Source organism: Oncorhynchus tshawytscha, linkage group LG15 (genome assembly GCF_018296145.1).
Source record: "Oncorhynchus tshawytscha isolate Ot180627B linkage group LG15, Otsh_v2.0, whole genome shotgun sequence".
Lineage (NCBI taxonomy): Eukaryota > Metazoa > Chordata > Actinopteri > Salmoniformes > Salmonidae > Oncorhynchus > Oncorhynchus tshawytscha.
In genome coordinates this window covers 34,279,741-34,299,079 of record NC_056443.1, presented here as the reverse complement: position 1 = coordinate 34,299,079, position 19,339 = coordinate 34,279,741, and the positions used below count along the sequence as shown (strand labels likewise).

The following is a 19,339-nucleotide window of genomic DNA, read 5'->3' as shown; positions in this document are numbered from 1 at the left end:
GCTGGATGAAACAAGTCTCAGGCCTTAGGAAGGAACATTTTAAAATTACGGTTTCCAGCTCATTTCATGCAATTTTACACATTTGTCATAGATGTTTTAATTTTTTTTATTTAACTAGGCAAGTCAGTTAAAAACAAATTCTTATTTACAATGACGGCCTACCGGGGAACAGTGGGTTAAAAAACTTCTTCGGGATCGGTGTCTCTTCCATGGGACAGTTGAGCTAACGTAGGCTAATGCGATTAGCATGAGGTTGTAATTAACAAGAACATTTCCCAGGACATAGACATATCTGATATTGGCAGAAAGCTTAAACTCTTGTTAATCTAACTGCACTGTCCAATTTACAGTAGCTATTACAGTGAAAGAATACCATGCTATTGTTTGAGGAGAGTGCACAGTTTTGAACATGAAGTTATTAATGAACAAATTAGGCACATTTGGGCAGTCTTGATACAACATTTTTAACAGAAATGCAATGGTTCATTGGATCAGTCTAAAACGTTGTGCATACACTTCTCCCATCTAGTGGCCAACATATAAATTGCACCTGGGCTGGAATAATACATTGTGGCCTTTCTCTTGCATTTCAAAGATGAAGGTACAAAAAAAAATACAAAAGAACGGTTGGTTTTTTCTTTGTATTATCTTTTACCAGATCTATTGTGTTATATTCTCCTACATTCCTTTTACATTTCCACAAACTTCAAAGTGTTTCCTTGAAAATTGTACCAATAATATGCATATCCTTGCTTCAGGGCCTGAGATATAGGCAGCTTGATTTGGGTCATTTTAGGCGAAAATAGGGAAAAAAGGGGCAGATCCTTAACTGCCTTGTTCAGGGGAAGAACGACATATTTTTACTTTGTCAGCTCCGGGATTCGATCCAGCAACCTTTTGGTTACTAGTCTAACACTGTAACCACTAGGCTATCCACTATCCCAATATTCTGCTATCCTACAAATTTCATCATGAAACAAAAAGAACTTTGCAGATTTAAAGTTTAAATTACACTGCATTTATGTTTTAAAAATGATCTTGGGGAATACAAGAATTATTGAGCTGAACATTTTTTACTGTGGATAGCAATACTTCTTTGAGCCTCCCAGGCCCATGTTGCCTAGGTTGAAGAAGATACATTGTTGATGAATAATACTACACTGTATTGTATTCCACACTCTACATTTATTCCACAGATCCCTTGGCCAAAATCCATTTAATCTGTTGTTGTTAGTAATATTTTTTTAAATATATATATTGAGATCTAGGGAAAGGGGGATATCTAGTCAGTTGTACAACTGAATGCATTCAACTTAAATGTGTCTTCCGCATTTAACCCAACCCCTCTGAATCAGAGAGTTGCGGGGGGGGGGGATGCCTTAATTACCATCCACGTCTTCGGCGCACAGTGGGTTAACTGCCTTGCTCAGGGGCAGAACGACAGATTTGTACCTTGTCAGTGCCACTGACACGTCCCGCAACGAAAACCTGCGGACTCTCCTTCACTGCAGCCGAGGTGAGTAAAACATTTAAACGTGTTAACCCTCGCAAGGCTGCAGGACCAGACGGCATCCCCAGCCGCGTCCTCAGAGCATGCACAGACCAGCTGGCTGGTGTGTTTATGGACATATTCAATCAATCCTTATCCCAGTCTGCTGTTCCCACATGCTTCAAGAGGGCCACCATTGTCCCTGTTCTCAAAAAAGCTAAGGTAACTGAGCTAAACGACTACCGCCCAGTAGCACTCACTTCCGTCATCATGAAGTGCTTTGAGAGACTAGTCAAGGACCATATCACCTCCACCCTACCTGACACCCTAGACCCACTCCAATTTGCTTACCGCCCAAATAGGTCCACAGACGACGCAATCGCAACCACACTGCACACTGCCCTAACCCATCTGGACAAGAGGAATACCTATGTGAGAATGCTGTTCATCGACTACAGCTCAGCATTTAACACCATAGTACCCTCCAAACTCGTCACCAAGCTCGAGACCCTGGGTCTCGACCCTGCCCTGTGCAACTGGGTACTGGACTTCCTGACGGGCTGCCCCCAGGTGGTGAGGGTAGGTAACAACATCTCCACCCAGCTGATCCTCAACACTGGGGCCCCACAAGGGTGCGTTCAGAGCCCTCTCCTGTACTCCCTGTTCACCCACGACTGTGTGGCCATGCACGCCTCCAACTCAATCATCAAGTTTGCGGACGACACTACAGTGGTAGGCTTGATTACCAATAACGACGAGACGGCCTATAGGGAGGACGTGAGGGCCCTCGGAGTGTGGTGTCAGGAAAATAACCTCACACCCAACGTCAACAAAACAAAGGAGATGATTGTGGACTTCAAGAAACAGCAGAGGGAGCACCCCCCTCTCCACATCGACGGGACAGTAGTGGAGAGGTTGGTACGTTTGAAGTTCCTTGGCGTACACATCATGGACAAACTGAATTGGTCCACCCACACAGACAGCGTCGTGAAGAAGGCGCAGCAGCGCCTCTTCAACCTCAGGAGGCTGAAGAAATTCAGCTTGTCACCAAAAGCACTCACAAACTTCTACAGATGCACAATCGAGAGCATCCTGGCGGGCTGTATCACTGCCTGATACGGCAACTGCTCCGCCCACAACCGTAAGGCTCTCCAGAGGGTAGTAAGGTCTGCACAAAGCATCACCAGGGGCAAACTACCTGCCCTCCAGGACACCTACACCACCCGATGTCACAGGAAGGCCATAAAGATCATCAAGGACAACAACCACCCGAGCCACTGCCTGTTCACCCCGCTATCATCCAGAAGGCGAGGTCAGTACAGGTGCATCAAAGCAGGGACCGAGAGACTGAAAAACAGCTTCTATCTCAAGGCCATCAGACTGTTAAACAGCCACCACTAACATTGAGTGGCTGCTGCCAACACACTGACTCAACTCCAGCCACTTTAATAATGGAAATTGATGTAATATAATATATCACCAGCCACTTTAAACAATGCTACTTAATATAATGTTAACATACCCTACATTACTCATCTCATATGTATATACTGTACTCTATACAATCTACTGCATCTTGCCTATGCCGTTCTGTACCATCACTCATTCATATATCTTTATGTACATATTCTTTATCCCTTTACACTTGTGTGTATAAGGTAGTAGTTTTGGAATTGTTAGGTTAGATTACTCGTTGGTTATTACTGCATTGTCGGAACTAGAAGCACAAGCATTTCGCTACACTCGCATTAACATCTGCTAACCATGTGTATGTGACAAATAAATTTGATTTGATTTGTCAGCTCAGGGATCTTGTCAGCTCAATGCTCTAACCATTAGGCTACCTGCCACCCTTATCTCATACTTTTCCTATGAATTCTCCTCAGGTCCTGCAGCAGACGCCTCTGTTCTACAGGCCGCAGGAGAGGCCTCACCCTGATGGTTTCGGCAATAGTTTCCACGGCGACGTCCCTCTCCCTCGACACCCCACCCTCTGTCAAGTGGTCCTCTACCGTCACCCAATCCCAGGCTTCCTCAGCTTCGATGACCTCACTGAAAGAAGACCCCCTCAGAACAATGCAGACAATCCATACCAGGGTTTGACAACCCCTCGTCCGAAGAGTCAGCGAGTGTTATATCAAAGTTTTTGTGTGTGAGAGAAAGTGTGAGAGAGAAAATGTGAGAGAGACAGTGTGAGAGACATGTATCTGCCTTGTTATACAGGTATTCAGTGTTCTTTCACCTTTCTCTCCTAGAAACAGAGAGATTCATGAGGCAGCAGCAATCGTGCCCCATCTGACCGCACTGCTTCACACAGGTAGGCTACTTCTCCGTTTCCCCTCAGTATAACGAGGTAGGCTACTTCTCAGTTTCACCTCAATATAACGAGCTAGGCTACTTCTCCGTTTCCCCTCAGTATAACGAGGTAGGCTACTTCTCCGTTTCCCCTAAGTATAACGAGGTAGGCTACTTCTCCGTTTCCCCTCAGTATAACGAGGTAGGCTACTTCTCCGTTTCACCTCAATATAACGAGCTAGGCTACTTCTCCGTTTCCCCTCAGTATAACGAGGTAGGCTACTTCTCCGTTTCCCCTCAGTATAACGAGGTAGGCTACTTCTCCGTTTCCCTCAGTATAACGAGGTAGGCTACTTCTCCGTTTCCCCTCAGTATAACTAGGTAGGCTACTTCTCCGTTTCCCCTCAGTATAACTAGGTAGGCTACTTCTCCGTTTCCCCTCAGTATAACTAGGTAGGCTACTTCTCCGTTTCCCCTCAGTATAACTAGGTAGGCTACTTCTCCGTTTCCCCTCAGTATAACTAGGTAGAATACTTCTCAGTTTCACCTCAATATAACTAGGTAGGCTACTTCTCCGTTTCCCCTCAGTATAACTAGGTAGGCTACTTCTCCGTTTCCCCTCAGTATAACTAGGTAGGCTACTTCTCCGTTTCCCCTCAGTATAACGAGGTAGGCTACTTCTCCGTTTCCCCTCAGTATAACTAGGTGTTGATCGATGGGGCTTTGGTGTTTCTGTACAGCACAGATGGCAACTGGCTCATCTCAGCTTGCAGCAGTCTCATTCTCCTATAGTTCACAGAGACAACATGAGACGGCAGCAGCAGCAGCAAAGACAGGAACCGTCAGAACACACACACACACCACCCAGGAACTACCTGTACTCCTTTTCACTCAGTATGTGATCTAGTCTCTTTACGTTTAAACTATAAAGCTAACCAGCTTTTCCCTGTTGTTTTAGTCCACAGAGAGAACCCAGTACAGCATTATCAGGATGATGCCAACCTGGCATCATGTGAATACACCAAAAGATAGAGGTTCAGTCCTCTTTTATATATACACGTCTATTCAGTCCTCTCCTCTTTTATTTACATCTATCTTACAAACATCAGTGTATCTGAATCTTACAAATAAGTGTCTATCTGTCCTTTCTTTGTCCAGGTGTGGGATTGGGGGTGGGTCCCTAGGCCCTGCACCCCTTCAGATTCTCCCTGCCCCGCCGAGGCCCTACACCCCTTCAGATTCTCCCTGCCCCCCGAGGCCCTACACCCCTTCAGATTCTCCCTGCCTCCCGAGGCCCTACACCCCTTCAGATTCTCCCTGCCCCCTAGGCCCTACATCCCTTCAGATTCTCCCTCCCTGCCTCCCTAGGCCCTACACCCCTTCAGATTCTCCCTGCCATGACCTCCCTAGGCCCTACACACCTTCAGATTCTCCTGCCCCCTAGGCCCTACGCCCCTTCAGATTCTCCCTGCCCCCCTAGGCCCTACGCCCCTTCAGATTCTCCAGAGGGACCCCTGAGGCTTCACCCTAACATACACAACAAGTCAGAGCCAGCTAGCCCAGAGGTTAAGCCTCCATGACCCCCAAGTCAGAGCCAGGCCCCAAGGTGAACAGCACACACACACTCCAGATTCTCCATGCCAGCTAGCCTGTCAATGCAAGGTGGTAAGCCTACACAACATACACTTCAGAGCCAGATTCTGGACCAGAGGGCCAGCTAGCCTGTCAATGCAAGGTGAACAGCACACACACACTAAGCCTACACAACATACACAACCCAACCAAGTCAGAGCCAGCTAGCCTGTCAATGCAAGGTGAACAGCACACACACACTAAGCCTACACAACATACACAACAGACCTGTATGAGATCTGGCATGAATGGACCATATACAGGTAACTGCCAGAGTAAAGGAAACGGCAAGGTGTCCTAATAGGGCGCTGGGCAACTACAAGCCAGAACCGCTTCAAATCACCTCGGAATAGATCATGCATGACCCTAAGCATGATGGGATGTTAATTCCTTACCTCAGGGACCACACCCGTGTGGAAGCACCTGATTTTAATATACTTTTGTATCCCTCGTTTACTCAAGCGTTTCCTTTATTTTGGTAGTTACCTGTATATCAAGCATACGACTTCGGTGGTTTTTAGAGCAAAAGAACCAATCGAATATTACCTCTCTCAAACCTAGTATACAAGTGAAGGTAAAAGATAAAGAGCCATTTGAAGTTGATCTTGAAGTTGTATGGACTTACCCAGCGCTGCCCAAAGAGTTTGTTTGACACCTTTCAAGAGTGTTGTGGAGTCTTGCAAGGAGATTTACATAAAACTACAGCATCGGCACGTTCATTTGCAATTTTACACACAGCATCGTACAATTTAATTGTGATTTAATTTTTGGAAGTTCCATGTTTTGAAAAGCTAATAATCCACTTTTGCCAAAATGTACACCAGTAAAATAGTTTGTTTTTTGAACAATACAGCCGTTTATAATATCTTCCCATGCTCATATCTTCCCATGCTCATATCTTCCCATGCTCATATCTTCCCATGCTCATATCTTCCCATGCTCATGTCTTCCCATGCTCATGTCTTCCCATGCTCATGTCTTCCCATGCTCATATCTTCCCATGCTCATATCTCCATGCTCATGTCTTCCCATGCTCATATCTTCCCATGCTCATATCTTCCCATGCTCATATCTTCCCATGCTCATATCTTCCCATGCTCATATCTTCCCATGCTCATATCTTCCCATGCTCATATCTTCCCATGCTCATATCTTCCCATGCTCATATCTTCCCATGCTCATGTCTTCCCATGCTCATGTCTTCCCATGCTCATATCTTCCCATGCTCATATCTTCCCATGCTCATGTCTTCCCATGCTCATGTCTTCCCATGCTCATATCTTCATGCTCATGCTCCATGCTCATGTCTTCCCATGCTCGTCTTCCCATGCTCATCTTCCCATGGATGCTCATGTCTTTTTTCTTCATGTATTCCCAGTAAAGATTCAGCTCTAATGAAACTTAAGCACTAAGGCTCATAGGATCTTATCTTGTGCGCTCAGATCTTCCACCTCCCATGTATCTTTGATCTTCCCCCATATCTATCTGACCTACAACACCTTGTTCCATCTTTAATAAGCTTTTCAAAAGGATAGTAGCACCAGACAAGATACTAATGATATCCCTATCCTAAATCAAATGATATCCCTATCCTAAATCTGTATTATTATCGTAGTTTTCTAACACAAATCAGGTTGGACCGCAGTACCCTGTTTCCATGACGCTTGAGCATGGGCACGGGGGTTCATTCACGGCTTCAATTACAGCCGATAAATGTCAGCGAGACACTCCACTCCCCGATACGGCGCTTACGAGCAACAAGCCGGCTCTCGTGGGGGCTTCTGTCCGGGACGTGAGAGGAATAGACAGGCTCTTATCTCGGTCTCTCTCTCTCCCCCCCAACACAGAGTGGGGACTGAGAGACACACACAGAGACATCAAATCAAATCAAATTTATTTGTCACATACACATGGTTAGCAGATGTTAATGCGAGTGTAGCGAAATGCTTGTGCTTCTAGTTCCGACAATGCAGTAATAACCAACGAGTAATCTAACCTAACAATTCCACAACTACTACCTTATACACACAAGTGTAAAGGGATAAAGAATATGTACATAAATATATATGAATGAGTGATGGTACAGAACAGCATAGGCAAGATGCAGTAGATGGTATAGAGTAGAGTATATACATATGAGATGAGTAATGTAGAGAGACCTAGAGAGACACAGAGAGAAATAGAGAGCGAGAGACAGAGAGGAGAGGAGAGAAGAGAGCGAGACACAGAGAAGAGAGCGAGACACAGAGAGGAGAGAGAGGGGGAGCGAGAGAGAGACAGAATGTGTGTGTGCTGTGTACACGGTGTGTGTCTTATACAAGGGATGTGATCAGTCTGCAGACCAGTTCTGCCATCGGGAGTGTGCGACAGACCAATTACTGCTGATTGTTAATTAGTCTCCACTGGTGATTGGTTCATGATTCAAGCAACAGATGATTAATTAAAGGGGAACATTATTTCCCCCCCCTCCCTCCTCTCTCTAACTTTTTCTGAGAACAGCAGGTTTGATTGTGATGTGGCTACAACTTCTAGCACCTCAGGTCTGTGTTGAAATGAGGCCCTCTGTAGACAAATACAGTAACATATACAAAACCTAAAAGAAATACAAACATGGACAGTTTCCTGAGATTTTATTCTTCAACGTGACAGTGTAGTTGAGTCTTATGGGGAAGTTGTATTAACATGCAGATGTTTAGACCGCAAACTGACATGGGCAAAGAATGAAAGAACACACACACAGCAGACTCCCACACAGCAGACTGCATTATATTTCATCCTGTAATGATAACTACTGGGTGCTGGTAAGCTTCTGAGCAGGCAGTTGTTGGGGCAGCCCGGTTGGGGCAGCAGCGCGGCGGGGTCCTGACACAGGGAGGTCCAGCAGGGCTTGGGCGGTCTGGGCGACCCGCGACAGACCCTCACCGTCCAGGATCAGCTGGCAGGGACACAGGGTGTCCTGGGGTGGGAAGAGGGACAGAAGTCACACACACACACTGAACACAGTCATGCACCTCGGGTTACAACCGAGCTAACGACTTGTTAACCTGTAGTCAAAACAACCATTACGGTCACACAATCACAGTTACTTAAGGAGAGAAAAACACAGACGTCCACTATACAACTTCAATACTTGTACACTCATGCACCACATCCACCGCATCCACCACATGCACCGCATGCACCGCATGCACCGCATCCACCACATGCACCGCATCCACCACATGCACCGCATCCACCGCATGCACCGCATCCACCGCATGCACCGCATCCACCGCATGCACCGCATCCACCGCATGCACCGCATCCACCACATGCACCGCATCCACCGCATGCACCGCATGCACCGCATCCACCACATGCACCACATCCACCGCATCCACCACATGCACCGCATGCACCGCATCCACACATGCACCACATGCACTGCATGCACCACATCCACCGCATCCACCGCATGCACCGCATCCACCACATGCACCACATCCACCACATCCACCGCATGCACCGCATCCACCGCATCCACACATGCACCACATGCACCGCATCCACCGCATCCACCACATGCACCACATCCACTACATGCATGCATCCACTGCATGCACCACATCCACTGCATGCACCACATCCACCGCATCCACCGCATCCACCACATGCACCACATCCACTGCATGCACCACATGCACCGCATGCACCGCATCCACCACATCCACTGCATGCACCACATCCACCGCATCCACCACATCCACTGCATGCACCACATGCACCGCATCCACCACATCCACTACATGCACCGCATCCACTGCATGCACCATCCACTGCATGCACCACATCCCACATGCATCCACTGCATCCACCACATCCACCACATGCACCGCATCCACCACATCCACCACATGCACCGCATCCACTGCATGCTCAAACAAGGACCACACTACAGGAAGTACCCCTTTCTTTGTCCTCCATGGAGCAGAAGAAGGAGTGGAGACCAATAGGAGGAGAAAAAAGGTACAAATTGGGCTTTTTAAAAAGGTATTTTCTTGGATTCTCCCGTCCTCTCCTCCCATCTTTCTCAAATCATCAGTGGAAAACCTAGAGGACATTACACTTCCCGCTCAACTTTCAAAAGAGGCGAGGGGCTCTTTCTCAATCCATCTTCGCCTTGATTCCTCGACTCTTCAAATCGTATTGGAGGAAAAAGGTTCAATGCATTTTGAGAAGGAGAGGAATCGAGGAGAGATGGATTGAGAAAGAGCCCGCAAGCTCAGTGGAGTTTGAGGGCATTCATTGGATAAAATCTCAGTAAGTGGGCGGAGCTTGTGACCAGTGACACTTGCGCATCAAATAAAAGACCATTCTCGTAGGGAGGTTCGTTCGGTGGAGGGGACGAAACACAGGTGGCAACCTGGTTCAAATCTTATAAAGGAAAACTACAAATTAGTGGAGAGGGGACAAGGAATCGAGAGGAGAGAGGACAAGGAATCGAGAGGAGAGGGGACAAGGAATCGAGAGGAGAGGGGACAATTTATCCTCCTCTACTAACCCCAGCCCTGTAATTTATCCTCCTCTACTAACCCCAGCCCTGTAATTTATCCTCCTCTACTAACCCCAGCCCTGTAATTTATCCTCCTCTACTAACCCCAGCCCTGTAATTTATCCTCCTCTACTAACCCCAGCCCTGTAATTTATCCTCCTCTACTAACCCCAGTCCAAACATGCAGCGAGGGAGCAATCATTACCTCTGTTCTGTGAGCTGCTGCAGAAAACATACCTTCTCCAATTAGAGGGCAGCACACAAATGACAGTAGTAAACCTGGTATCCACAGGGCAGAGCAGAGTTTGAAGCGCAGGGGCAGAATGCAACAGAAGCTTGACGGTAGGAATACAAGTTACAAAAACGAAAAACATTTCAGCAGCAAAAAAAGCCGACAACTTCAAAAGCAGACGATGACACCGGAAATGGTTAAATTCCTTATTTAATAATTTCATGACAGAGGAGAAAAACTATAAATTTTATATAAACTCATTTAAATACATAGGTATGATATAAATATTACAAAATACAACAGTATTTCTGTTCAGTTAACATTTTAAAGAATATAATTAATTTCTAAACCAGTGAATATGGTGGTTCCACCTTTTTATTTTTATAAAACTCATTTTGGTTGAAACATTAAATCGCAAATGCAATTTCCAACAACGACTGACTGTGGTTATGCGCCCAAAAAAATGATGTAACAGACAAAAGAGGAAATAGACATTTCCACATATCCCTTAGGGACACGTAGTAGAAGGATGAGGAGTTGGGAACCACCAAAATGGCCGCTCTTCTTGCCTACTTCATGCAAGGTGACTAAGCTCCATCAATATGCATACGCCACTGTCCTATGAACAAGTCCTGATTACAGTATTAGGATGACACATCTCAAATACAAGGTGAAATGGTGCCTATTTACAGTGTGTGTGTGTGTGTGTGTAAATTGTATTACACCTCAGTATTTTTGACAATGGTGTCTTTCTGTCGGCACTAAATCAAAGTCTATGGGGGAAAACAAAATGGCGTTTTTGGATAACTGCCGAAAATAAGGTCTGAGGTATTAAAAAAAACACGCAGGTCTTGTTCTACGAGAGAACCTTCATCGGCTAACGTTGCTTTGTGAATTTAGATTTATGGAGTAAAAACAAAAACCGCAGATAAACGCTTCATAATATCAGTTAGTTAACATGACTTTTCTCTCAAAAGCCTGCGTCAACCTTACGTGTTATAAACCCCTATTTCCTTCCCCATTCATTTTGCCCATTGAAAAAGGCTAAACGAACCAGACCACAAGCTGACGAGCTCTTATTAGCTTGGATATCAGAGTTTTCACGGAGCACTCCGTAAGCTATGACACAGCCTTACGCTGGAGAAAGCGGAGGCCTCAACGATGCACACAAAAAAAAAAAAAAAAAAAAAACACAGCTTCCCAAGAGTACCCAGGAGCAACATTGTACACAATAGGGCTGATGGGAAATGTAGTGCCTAAACTGGAAAGAGCAGATCACATGACAGTTAATTCAGACTTAAGTTAATTATCTGACTGATCGAAGCTGATCTTCATCTAAATGTTTATTCCAACGAGCTTTGGAGAAGTGGTCCCATTGAACGGCTACGACCAGTAATCTGACTCAATCAGGAAGCGAATTAAACCAATTGATTTCAGTTAGCTTTTTATCTATGGAGGCCAATGCTCTTTCCCCAAGCACTGCAACAAACAGAAAATTTAAAAAAAACAACACAAAAAACACATTAAAAAAAAATATATAAATAAGACAAAAAATAATTTAATTAGTTGTTTACATTTTTACAAACATGAAGCATGTTAAGCCGGTGACCAAACAAACAACAAAAATAAGTAAAATAAATCATTACAAGCTTGGAAATGTTTCTGTACCATCAGGTTTAAAAAAAGCATCGGGGATAGCAGTCGGTGTAATGTAGTGTGTAGCAACACCGCCCCCTGGTGGTCACGGTCAGACATGGCAGGCAGAAACCAGTGGAAGGCATTGGTCAGTGAGTACTCTTACTGGCAGATATAACAGGCACCAATGATTGGTCTCACTTCCTCCCAAAATGGCTTCCATGAGAATAATGTCTTAATCCTTTCAGCAAAATGTTGGGAGTCTAGGTCACAAAATGTCCTCTTGTCTTATTTGATAAACGTTGTCCTTTCCTGTTTTGTAATCTCCTCAAGGGTTACAACTGGTGTTCCCAATTCTCTGAGTACAGGACATCGTCAGACAGAGAGAGACAGGACATCGTCAGACAGAGAGAGACAGGACATCGTCAGACAGAGAGAGACAGGACATCGTCAGACAGAGAGAGACAGGACATCGTCAGACAGAGAGAGACAGGACATCGTCAGACCGAGAGAGACAGGACATCGTCAGACCGAGAGAGACAGGACATCGTCAGACAGAGAGAGACAGGACATCGTCAGACAGAGAGAGACAGGACATCGTCAGACAGAGAGAGACAGGACATCGTCAGACAGAGAGAGACAGGACATCGTCAGACAGAGAGAGACAGGACATCGTCAGAGAGAGACAGGACAGTCAGAGAGACAGGACATCGTCAGACAGAGAGAGACAGGACATCGTCAGACAGAGACAGAGTCAGACAGGACAGGACATCGTCAGACAGAGAGAGACAGGACATCGTCAGACAGAGAGAGACAGGACATCGTCAGACAGAGAGAGACAGGACATCGTCAGACAGAGAGAGACAGGACATCGTCAGACAGAGAGAGACAGGACATCGTCAGACAGAGAGAGACAGGACATCGTCAGACAGAGAGAGACAGGACATCGTCAGACAGAGAGAGACAGGACATCGTCAGACAGAGAGAGACAGGACATCGTCAGACAGAGAGAGACAGGACATCGTCAGAGACATGCTGTGCATTAGAGGGGTAACAGCAGTCATGTAGGGAAGCCCTTTAAAAATATAAATGTGACTGTAACAGTTGAACTAAAATGTATTTCTCTGCTAATCATTCACAGAGGTTGTGATGTTCGAAAGGGCCCTCATGTCTAAAGGGTATTTCAGACGACTTCAATATGGGCCAGAGCCAATCTCTCAACTTTAAAGGACATGATTTCCTTCAGTGGTTGTTTTATGAATCACATGGTTCCATGTTGTGCTCAACCACACCAGCTGTTGTACGTACACACTGTGTGTTCTGCTGTGGCCGTGTGTGTGTGTGTGTGTGTGTGTGTGTGTGTGTGTGTGTGTGTGTGTGCTGTTGTCACGTTGGGTACGTCTTTGACAGCAGCTGTGAGGCTGGAGGGGGCAGCTGACAGTCCTTCCTGTGTTGTGAGGCTCGTCTCTCACTCTGCATACCTCATGCCAGGACAGCTGTGTGTGTGTGTGTGTGTGTGTGTGTGTGTGTGTGTGTGTGTGTGTGTGTGTGTGTGTGTGTGTGTGTTTATGAAATCATGGTGGATTTAAGTCCGGGTTGTCTGTGAATGTTCGTATTAGGTGGTCAAATTCACATCAGTCCGAGAGCTCACACACACACACACACACACCCTCAGTATCTATGAGACCAGGTGGTAATAGTGTAGAACAGAGTGCTCAGTATCTATGAGACCAGGTGGTAATAGTGTAGAACAGAGTGCTCAGTATCTATGAGACCAGGTGGTAGTACAGTGTGTACAGCAGGATCATGACCAGGCTGTAGAAGACCAAGAAGCCCTCTGAGAGCAGTGAGGAGTAGGGGCTGTAGGGGCTGTCCCCCTCTACCTCACATTTCACCAGGGCCTCCACACAGCGCAGCACAGCAGGCAGCTTACAGAGATACACATCAGACAACACACACACCTCCGTCTGATAGAGAGAGAGAGGAAGATCGGGTTGGAAAGGAGAGGAAGATGACAGATACCAGAGAGAGAGGAAGATGACAGATACCAGAGAGAGAGAGGAAGATGACAGATACCAGAGAGAGAGAGGAAGATGACAGATACCAGAGAGAGAGAGGAAGATGACAGATACCAGAGAGAGAGAGGAAGATGACAGATACCAGAGAGAGAGAGAGGAAGATGACAGATACAGAGAGAGAGAGAGAGGAAGATGACAGATACCAGAGAGAGAGAGAGGAAGATGACAGATACCAGAGAGAGAGAGGAAGATGACAGATACCAGAGAGAGAGAGGAAGATGACAGATACCAGAGAGAGAGGAAGATGACAGATACCAGAGAGAGAGAGGAAGATGACAGATACCAGAGAGAGAGGAAGATGACATACCAGAGAGAGAGAGGAAGATGACATAAGAGAGAGAGGAAGATGACAGATACCAGAGAGGAAGATGACAGATAACAGAGAGAGAGGAAGATGACAGAGAGACACAAAGGCAAACATAATTATCTTCAAGCACAGAAGGACAACGCAACAAGTAGCTAACAAAAAACAGTTTGTAACTGGATCATCTCAGAGCTGAGAAAAATACTAGCATACGTAACCAAGGAGACACCATGACACGTGATGAACCATAGAGAGAACAAAAAGGAGGGAATTGAAGGGTGGAAAGGAACGAGTCCTTACCTCAGGGACCCCCAGCCTACGACAGGCAGAGATGAAGTTCTCCACGTTGAGACGACACTTGGCCGTGCTCAGTTTTGGCTGAAGAGACAGAGAGACCGAACATCAGGCAGAGTCAACTACACAGACACACAGTCACAGACACCGGCAGAGTCAACTACACAGACACACAGTCACAGACACCGGCAGAGTCAACTACACAGACACAGGCAGAGTCAACTACACAGGCAGAGTCAACTACACAGACACAGGCAGAGTCAACTACACAGACACACACAGGCAGTCAACTACACAGACACACAGTCAACAGACACACAGACACAGTCAACTACACAGACAGAGTCAACTACACAGACACACAGTCACAGACACAGCAGAGTCAACTACACAGACAGTCACAGTCACAGACACAGACACAGGCAGAGTCAACTACACAGACACCGGCAGAGTCAACTACACAGACAGAGTCAACTACACAGACACAGTCAGACACAGACAGAGTCAACTACACAGACACAGGCAGAGTCAACTACACAGACACAGTCACAGACACCGGCAGAGTCAACTACACAGACACAGGCAGAGTCAACTACACAGACACACAGTCACAGACACAGGCAGAGTCAACTACACAGACACAGGCAGAGTCAACTACACAGACACACAGTCAGACACAGACAGAGTCAACTACACAGACACAGGCAGAGTCAACTACACAGACACAGGCAGAGTCAACTACACAGACACAGGCAGAGTCAACTACACAGACACAGGCAGAGTCAACTACACAGACACAGGCAGAGTCAACTACACAGACAGGCAGAGTCAACTACACAGACACAGGCAGAGTCAACTACACAGACACACAGTCACAGACACCGGTCAACTACACAGACACAGGCAGGACAGAGTCAACTACACAGACACACAGTCACAGGCAGAGTCAACTACACAGACACACAGTCAGACACAGACGGCAGAGTCAACTACACAGACACAGGCAGAGTCAACTACACAGACACAGAGTCAACTACACAGACACAGGCACAGTCACAGACACAGGCAGAGTCAACTACACAGACACAGGCAGAGTCAACTACACAGGCACACAGTCAACTACACAGGCAGAGTCAACTACACAGACACAGGCAGAGTCAACTACACAGACACAGGCAGAGTCAACTACACAGACACACAGTCACAGACACCGGCAGAGTCAACTACACAGACACACAGTCACAGGCAGAGTCAACTACACAGACACACAGTCAGACACCGGCAGAGTCAACTACACAGACACAGGCAGAGTCAACTACACAGACACACAGTCACAGACACAGGCAGAGTCAACTACACAGACACAGGCAGAGTCAACTACACAGGCACACAGTCAACTACACAGACACAGGCAGAGTCAACTACACAGACACACAGACACAGGCAGAGTCAACTACACAGACACAGTCACACAGGCAGAGTCAACTACACAGACACAGTCACAGACACCGGCAGAGTCAACTACACAGGCAGAGTCAACTACACAGACACCGGCAGAGTCAACTACACAGACACAGGCAGAGTCAACTACACAGACACACAGTCACAGACACAGGCAGAGTCAACTACACAGACACAGGCAGAGTCAACTACACAGACACACAGTCAACTACACAGGCAGAGTCAACTACACAGACACAGGCAGTCAACTACACAGACACAGGCAGAGTCAACTACACAGACACACAGTCACAGACACAGACACAGGCAGAGTCAACACACAGACACAGGCAGACACACAGCAGAGTCAACTACACAGGCACACAGTCAACTACACAGGCAGAGTCAACTACACAGACACAGGCAGAGTCAACTACACAGACACAGGCAGAGTCAACTACACAGACACACAGTCACAGACACAGACACAGGCAGAGTCAACTACACAGACACCGGCAGAGTCAACTACACAGACAGAGTCAACTACACAGACACACAGTCACAGACACAGACAGAGTCAACTACACAGACACAGGCAGAGTCAACTACACAGACACAGTCACAGACACCGGCAGAGTCAACTACACAGACACAGGCAGAGTCAACTACACAGACACAGGCAGAGTCAACTACACAGACACAGGCAGACACAGACACAGGCAGAGTCAACTACACAGACACACAGACACAGGCAGAGTCAACTACACAGACACACAGTCAACTACACAGGCACACAGTCAACTACACAGGCAGAGTCAACTACACAGACACAGGCAGAGTCAACTACACAGACACAGGCAGAGTCAACACAGACACAGGCAGAGTCAACTACACAGACACACAGGCAGACACTACACAGACACAGGCAGAGTCAACTACACAGACACAGTCACAGGCAGAGTCAACTACACAGACACACAGTCAACTACACAGGCAGAGTCAACTACACAGACACAGAGTCAACACAGACACACAGGCAGAGTCAACTACACAGACACAGGCAGAGTCAACACAGGCAGAGTCAACTACACAGACACAGGCAGAGTCAACTACACAGACACAGGCAGAGTCAACACACAGACACAGGCAGAGTCAACTACACAGACACACAGTCACAGACACTGGCAGAGTCAACTACACAGACACAGGCAGAGCCAACTACACAGACACAGTCACAGACACAGCAGAGTCAACTACACAGACACAGGCAGAGTCAACTACACAGACACAGGCAGAGTCAACTACACAGACACAGGCAGAGTCAACTACACAGACACAGGCAGAGTCAACTACAGGCAGAGTCAACTACACAGACACACCGGCAGAGTCAACTACACAGACACAGGCAGAGTCAACTACACAGACACCGGCAGAGTCAACTACACAGACACCGGCAGAGTCAACTACACAGACACACAGGCAGTCAACTACACAGTCAACTACAGTCAACTACAGACACCGGCAGAGTCAACTACACAGACACAGGCAGAGTCAACTACACAGACACCGGCAGTCAACTACACAGACACACAGTCACCGACACCGGCAGAGTCAACTACACAGACACACAGTCACAGACACCAGCAGAGTTGACACAGATACATCATCACAACAAATACCATATTTATTAACTTGTTTTGATCAAATCAAGTCCCAGTCTATTTATTGATCCTAGACTGAGTAGAATTGTACAGTAAATGTCTGGAATTGACTCACCACTGCTGGGGAGGGAATGTGGATGATGGACACAGCGCGAGGCCGCACGTGATTGGCCAGCTGGCAGAGGACCAGTTCCACACAGACACACGCCTCACCAGGCAGATCCTCAGACACACAGACACAGGCAGAGTCTACACAACCAGTCGACTCCAGAGTCTGACAGAGATGGACACAGTCACAGGCAGAGGACACAGGCAGAGAGACACAGATACAGAGATGGACCAGGCAGAGGGGGAGCAGAGTCACAGAGAGATACAGAGATGGACACAGGCAGGTCAACTACACAGGGCAGAGTCAACTACACAGACACACAGACACAGGCAGATACACTACACAGATGGACCGGCAGGTCAACTACACAGGCAGCAGGCAGAGTCAACTACACAGACACAGAGTGGACCAGACAGGGTCAACTACACAGACACAGGCAGAGTCAACTACACAGAGAGTCACAGATACACAGACACACCAGTCACAGACTACACAGGCAGAGGGGCAGAGTCAACTACACAGACACAGCAGAGTCAGACTACAGAGATGGACCAGGGGGCGGCAGAGACACAGTCACAGACAGAGAGTCAACTACAGAGACACAGGCAGTCAACAGACACAGGCAGAGTCAACTACACAGAGACACAGAGAGAGTCAACTACACAGAGACACAGAGATGGACCAGGCAGGGGGCAGAGTCAACTACACAGACACACAGTCACAGATACAGAGATGGAGGAAGTCAAAAAGAGATGGAGGGCGATAAATAAATACAACCTATATTTATGTTTATTTATTTTCCCTTCTGCACATCATTACAACACTGTATATAGACATATGACATTTGAAATGTCTTTATTCTTTCTCAACTTTTGTGAGTGTAATGTTTAACGCATTTAAAAAAAAAAATATATATATATATATATATCTATTTCACTTGCTTTAGCAATGTTAACATATAATTCCCATGCTAAAAAAAAAGCCACTTTAATTGATAGAGTATAAGTGGAGAGGTATGAAAGAGAAAGAAGAGGTAAGGTAGGAGGTGAACCGTACCTTACGTAGCTGTACGACATCTGGCCTCAACACGGAGCGAGACTCAGAGCGGCCTGCCTCCACCAGACTCTGTGTGGAGCCTGAGATGGAGAACTGACTCTTGCCGCTGCAGCGGGATGAGGTGCGGAAGAGGAAACTGTTGGGTTTCTGACTCAGGCCTGGAGGGGACGACGGAACGTCTGATAAAACACACACACGTTGTGTTAACTAACATCGGCGTTGTCTGTACTAGGAGATTGGAGATTGCAGGTGAACTGTATTGGCGTGTACCTGATCGGCTAACAGAGCGCTGAACCGGTGCCGTTTGAGACAGTGACATCTGATCTGCACTCTGTTGAAGGGGAAGTGAGGTAATTACATGATTTACATCAGGTGTGGATTATACAGCCTGGGTGACCTGGGACCGGGCTATAGGAGGAGGGGCCGACGACCTGGGACGGGGCTATAGGAGGCTGCCTCCACCAGACCTGGGAGCCGGGATAGGAGAACGACCTGGGACGGGGCTAGGAGGACTGTTGGGGAGGCCTGGGGGAGGAGGACCTGGGTTAACTAACACGGGGCTATAGGAGACCTGGGAGATTGG

The 19,339-nt window shown here is 46.9% G+C and overlaps 1 protein-coding gene across 1 annotated transcript in view; it reads right to left on the bottom strand.

Annotated features, from left to right (window-relative positions):
- Nucleotides 1-8,029: 8,029 nt before the first annotated feature.
- lrch4 (leucine-rich repeats and calponin homology (CH) domain containing 4) overlaps nt 8,030-19,339 on the bottom strand; it is a 60,264-nt gene continuing 48,954 nt past the window's right edge. The window contains exons 13-17 of the mRNA XM_042297817.1: nt 19,027-19,087; nt 18,757-18,935; nt 17,707-17,865; nt 14,497-14,574; nt 8,030-8,372 (exon numbers count right to left, since the gene is read on the bottom strand). Coding sequence (XP_042153751.1) covers nt 8,205-8,372; nt 14,497-14,574; nt 17,707-17,865; nt 18,757-18,935; nt 19,027-19,087 — 645 coding nt within the window. The 3' untranslated portion in view covers nt 8,030-8,204. The remainder of the gene's footprint in view (nt 8,373-14,496; nt 14,575-17,706; nt 17,866-18,756; nt 18,936-19,026; nt 19,088-19,339) is intronic.